At 53.6% G+C, this 6,000-nt stretch overlaps 1 protein-coding gene across 1 annotated transcript in view; it reads right to left on the bottom strand.

Annotated features, from left to right (window-relative positions):
- Positions 1-330: 330 nt before the first annotated feature.
- The window catches only part of PXDC1 (PX domain containing 1), a 29,228-nt gene continuing 23,558 nt past the window's right edge, over positions 331-6,000 (bottom strand). The window contains exons 4-5 of the mRNA XM_043590922.1: positions 5,642-5,753; positions 331-1,565 (exon numbers count right to left, since the gene is read on the bottom strand). Of these exons, the coding sequence (XP_043446857.1) occupies positions 1,448-1,565; positions 5,642-5,753 (230 nt within the window). The 3' untranslated portion in view covers positions 331-1,447. The remainder of the gene's footprint in view (positions 1,566-5,641; positions 5,754-6,000) is intronic.

Genomic DNA, 6,000 nt, shown 5'->3' with positions numbered 1-6,000 from the left:
GGAAATGTAGGTGCCATGGAAATCCCATATGCTATGCACTTGGGTCACGGAGGAGGTTTCCTGGGACTGCCAAAAGGAACATGGAGAAGGTGGACAACCTGAAGTAAAAAAAAAAAAAAAAAAAAACAAACAACCACACACACACACACACACACACACACACGCACACACACACAAAACAAGCTGTTTGCTCACATTTCAGTTTGGACAGATTATTCCTAGGGTGAGAACTGAACACATTTCCTGCAGAACAATGAGACCAGAGTGCCCCGTGGCCAGCTCTGAGACTGCACGGAATAAAAAGAGACAAACCTTGACACACCAAACATCTTAAATCCACGAGTAGAGTAATACACTTTATTTAATTAAAATAGATTAAAAAACAGACTGTGTAAAAGAATTAGGATTCTCAATAATTTACTAGTATTTACATTAGCAAATGTTGGTCGTTAGTAGACACCATGAGGAGAGGAGCACACAGAACCCAGACCCGCCCACCCAGGGGCAAAGGGGAGACTTAGCGCTTTCCTGTTGATCCCCCCCCCCCCCCGCAGGTCAATATGGCATGACATCACTGAGAGCTTGGTATACAGCAGGAGAGGTGAACCTCCCACAGTCCGCGGTCCAGGGGTTACGGCACTGTTACCCCACACTGCAGGGCTGAAGAGGGGCTGCCAGGCCAGGCAGGAACTCTCTTCCTCTTGAGGAGAATCAGCACTTCTCAGTATCCGCTCACGGGCACCTGCTCAGCAACGGCTTCCCCTGTCTCCACAGCCAATATGTGCCATTCACAATGACTCTTCTGTGAAGAGCCCCTTTGGCTGACACAAAACCCACAGTTTCCAGATAGAAGATGAAAAACAGAAACGAAAGCCACACATCCGGGTTCCCAGGGAAATCCTGGATTACCTAACATTCCCCGTGTATGTCGTTCAGAACTTGGCAACCCAACACAATCTCACAGGCAATGTTTTGTGCGCTTGTTGTATGAAGGAATGGTGGGGAGTGAGGGTGGCCGGGTGGCCTTGGGCCCCCAGCACCCAGAGGAAGGCTCCTCTCCAGGAAGCCATCATGGAGAAAGGAGGAACCTGGCCGGGCCCTGGGTGTCTACCCTGGCACCCACATGTCCTGCAGGCACTTGTGGGTCTCCCACACAAGGGTGAGGAGCGAGTCCCAGGGGTGCAGAGACAGGCTGGTGGTGTCAGGTGCAGAGAGAAGAGCCCTCAGAAGCAGCAGGCTGTGCAGGACTCTGGTGACCTGGCTGACCTGCGAGTCAGCCCTCACTCCAGGAAACCCTGCTGCTACACTGGCAGGACACCTGGGCCTCCCGGGCACTATCCCCACAGAGGCACCACCTGGCCCAGGCCTGGGGCAGCGGCTCTGCCCACTGCAGCCAGTGCCGAACCAGCAGTCAAGGGTTGGGGAGCAGTGGGGGCCCAATAGAGACTCAGTCCAAAATGTCTGTCTCAAAGGGGACCAGGTGGTAATAGGATAGGTTGGTGACATAAGCCGCTGGGTCATCGCCATCCTCCAGCTCTGAGGTAAACTCACTGCCATTCTCAAACCTGAAATGGAAAAGTCCAGAGGTGAGGGCTGGGGCTGGCTCACTGACTCCCCACCACCACTGAAGAGGAGAAATAAAGGGCAGAAGGTCATTGGCAAGAGGGCGCTTCAGGGTCAATGCCAAACACTGTGAGAGGGCCTGTCCACAATGCTCTTCAGGATGCACAGGTGCATCAGACCAACAGGCACAGTCCTTTCAATGCATGAAGTATGGGGAAGAACCATGATTACAAATTAATTAGGTGAAATGGACCCTTCTCTAAAGACTGTGATAGCTCTGCTTTTTACTGCCTTAGAGACTGCTATCTGTATTCATTAGCCAATATTTACTGAGGCATTCATTCATTCACAGAGTGATTATTTTTCTCTATCTAGGGATCCATTCTGTGTCTGGGGACACAGCACTTAGCCAGGCAGGGAGTGGGTCTGTGGGTCTGTGGGAACGCAGACAACAGCAAAGATGAGTGAGAGAAGCCACTGTGGTCACAAGCTCACAACCTAACCACATCCCTGGGACACGTGCACAGGGGACTACGGGGACTGAGAGCAGCGGTCCAGAGAGGTGTGGGCAGGGCAGGGGGCAGGGGAGGTTCATGGAGGGAGGGCTCCTCCTAGAGGGGGCCTTCATCTGACTGGGGGGTGTACCTGGGGGGAGGGGAGGCAGGTGAATGTGTACGCCAAATTTAAGGTGACTAACACCTTCCTGACATTCCCCCATGAATTGAAACCATTTCCAATCCCTGTCTAACCCAGACAAGGCCCCCTAAGCTAGAAAAAAAAGACTCCAAATTAAAAAAAAAAAATGCCTAAAAGAGAAAGAAGCGCCTGAAGGACACTCTCCCCAGGAAGGGAAACAGAGAAGTTGCTTGGGCTGTTTCCACTTTCCTAGGCTAAGGATCAGTCCCAAAAAGCGGGGCAGGGCAGAGGTGGGCTGATGCAGGCTCCCCCTCGGCTCTCCCAGGAAAGCGGGGGCCACAGTGCACACTGTGTCCCTACGCTGATTCCCGGCACTAAGCAGTACAGCTGTAAGAGCTCCGCTGTACCTGGAAAGGTTTGGCCTAACCAGGAAGGGTACGAACCGAGCAAAGGAGACCGCAAGGGGAGTCTGCTTGGCTGCACCGGCCAGGGGGCCAGGGGGCTGCATGGGGTGCAGAGAAGGAGCCCAGCCCGTGCCTGCAGAGCACACTGGGCTGAATCCCGCAGATTCAGAGGTGGGGCTCCCAGGGAAGCAGACTTCCTCTCAGTGGAAGCTGAAATTTAAAAGTGTTGGAGGAGGTTCGAAATTGGACAGAAAAGGCCACAGAAGCATGTCTTCCTTTAATTCCAGAGTGAGGGGTGTGTGTGTGGATGCGTGGGGCCTCCCCACACCCGCAGGGGAAGGGCTGGGGGCTCAGCTACTCCTCCCCACACTGCCCGCCCAGGTGGTAGCTCCAGGCTGCAGAGAAAGAGATGTAGCATGGACACAAGTGTGCGCAGCCAGCCAGGCAGCATGTCTGGTGGAGGGAAGACCAACTCTCCAACTTTATTACAGGATGTGAAGTCTCTTCCGGAAAACCAGCACTGGAATGAATTAAAAGAGGACTTGGGTGTAGGGGAAGGCTCAAGCCAGGGGAGGGACAGGACCAAGATACAGCCCTGTGGGGACAACTTCTCACCCTTCCTACACTGTCTGCCCTCAGATCAGGTGACCCTGAAAACCCAGGCAGGGAGGGGAGGCTGGGAGGCTGGGGAAGGTGAGTGACCAGGAGCAGATACCTCTGCTCCTATCCTGTGAGGACAGGGTGGGGGCTGCCTCATCCCTGAGTGAGTTTCCTGGGAGCCCGGGCACCACTCCAGTCAGCTAGGATGGTCACCAGGCAGAGGCCCCACTGTCACGCTGACTCACATCTGTGCTAGGCATATCCTGTCCCCCATTCCCTGAGTGCAGTGGGGTCTCTGTCCTGTCTGCTTGGCTTTACAGCACTGGTCCTACTGGCAGGCTCAACAGCACCAAATTCCCAGTGTCAGGGCCAAATGGTAACTCCCAGGTACCACTGAGGATGGCTGTGGCAGGGAAGCACAGCCCTGTTACTCAAACGTCATCTCTGCGACCTCCTGTCCCATCATCACCCCCCTCCCCTGCTGCAGCCCTGTGCAGTGTTAAAACAGGCTGCTCTTGAGTGACTCCAGCAGCAGACCGTTAGCTCAGCTGTGCTGCTCTACATTAGGCACCTAGAGAAAATCCTGGCAAGCCCGAGTCAGGAATTTCCTCTAAATGCTCCCCTGAGCCATTTGGAGGCAGACGTTTCTTTGTTAAGCTTTTCTGGGATCACAGAGGTTTTTCTTGCTGGCTTCCTGCCAGCTGGGCATCCTGGAGCCAGGGGGCCACATACTGGGGGTGTGTCATGCTTGTCCATGCAAAGCCACGGGGGGGGGGGGGTCACATGACGACCCTTGCTTTCTCTCTGCGTGCCTCTCCTTGGCAAAACTATCCACAGGTTCAACTTGCTTGTCAAATCTGGCCAGGTGCAGAGATGGCATCCTGAGGCCTCCTGACGATGGAAATGGTCCCCCCTGGGAATACTGTGGGGCCAGAGCCAGGGCCCTGCAGGGTGATGAGGGAGGGTCTCCACCTGTTTCTCCTCCACCAAGACAAGCTCTCTCCAGAAGCTCCTCCTGTGAAGGTAAAGGGCCTCTCCTTCCTGTCACCCACTTAATACACAGCCATCTTGTTCCCCCATGATGCCAGCCCCATGCCAGCACGGAGGACCCTTGGGTCAAGAACTAATGAGCTACCTATATACACATACAGTGGGTGCGATGCCATGTGGTGTCATGGCAAGGCATGCAGAAGAGACAATGGCACTTCAGAAAAGGGCCACCCCTTGCAGCCTCACCAGCATATCCTTTTAAACAAGTATTTCATGACATCACCATTGTGAGGGATCCCTGTGCCATCCACCTAAGAGACACCTGGGAAAGTGGGTGCTGCTGGCCAGAGCCAGTTCCATGGGCTGGACAGGGCTCCTGCTGTGCTCTGCGACACAGGAAGAGTCCAGTAGAGGAGGCTCCAGTCACCTGTACATCCTGGGGTCATGCTCTGTTCTGCATTCAGCTGGTCTGAGTGTGTCTCGGCACATGAGTTTTCCTAGTTCATTTTTATTTGCAGCTCAGTTGGGTGGGGCAGGATGTAGGACCCCAAGGCCCCTTGATCCCGGGATGAGCTGCCCAGGTACCCACAGGGAGACCCTGAGCACCCAGAGCTGCCTTCAGGGGCTCCTGGGCCAAATGTCTCACAGTCACCATCTGAGATCTTTCAGTGACCCTGTGAGAGCAGAGTGGGGCCCACTTTGAAGAAAAGAAGCCAGAAGAGGTTAAATAGCTTTCTGAAGCTCACACAACCAGGAAGAGCCCTGGGATTGGCCTTGACAGTCAACAGAAGCCAAGTTGTGATGTCCCCTCAAGCTGCCTCCCAAGGACTCCCAAGGACATGACCTGGAAGTGAACCAACGATGAAGGTGCCCCTTAGGGACCCCAGGGTTGGGCTTTCCTAGAGCACTTATCATGGTCAAAGTTCCCCATTATTAGGGGAAAGAAGAAAAGGGAAGGCAGTGGTGTCTTTGGTGGTCCCACCTTCACTAATCAGACTCCACTAATCAGCAGGCCCAGCAGGGCCAGGCCTTAGCCTGTGAGCGACACAAAGGCCACCTCAGAGTCAGGAGAACCGCCAGCCCTGCGATGTAAGACCATGCAGGTGACACTCCTTCCCATCCCAGGAGACTAGACCCTTTGAATGAAGAGGCTTATGGCCCCTATAGCCCCTCAGGGCCCAGCACAAATATGAGCCTGGCAACTTCTCCTCAATGCCCCCTCACAACCAGCCACTTGGTCCCACAAAGTTTATGAATCAAGCTCTCACCATCCTCTAGAAGAGGCAAACACTTAGGATAAGTATCCAAATACAGATAGGATGGCTCAATGTTTCTGGCCACATCTACTTCCTCTAGAGCTCTGTCTGGGGAGAGAAATCCAGTCCCTGGCACCAGCTGACCATTCAGGCAGCCCTTCTATAAAACTATATTCAAATCAATGTACTTACAAATGCTCTGTGGGATCCACACCCAGGTGTTGGTCTTTTCCGTTTGGTATACTGTGGTCAATAACAATTGTTTCTGTATTTGCTAAGCAAAATCCATTGGACCTCATGATTTCTGAAAAATGAAAGCAACAAAGTAAATATTCAGGAGAGGCCAGGATTTGAAGTTTTGAGCTTATACCAATCTCCCTATTTCCCCCTCCATCTACTGCCCCAGATTCTCCCCCATGCTCTGAGAGAACGTTCTGCACCCCAGAGGCCCATTCTGGAGCTCTACCACACAGATTCAGGAGCTGATGCCAACCTCCACAGAAACCACACCTGTGGACCCCATGCAAGCCAAAAGCCACATCACTCCCCCG

The sequence above is a fragment of the Prionailurus bengalensis genome, chromosome B2 (assembly GCF_016509475.1).
Source record: "Prionailurus bengalensis isolate Pbe53 chromosome B2, Fcat_Pben_1.1_paternal_pri, whole genome shotgun sequence".
Lineage (NCBI taxonomy): Eukaryota > Metazoa > Chordata > Mammalia > Carnivora > Felidae > Prionailurus > Prionailurus bengalensis.
The sequence above is the reverse complement of the archived record's forward strand: the minus strand, read 5'-3'. Positions and strand labels throughout refer to the sequence as shown.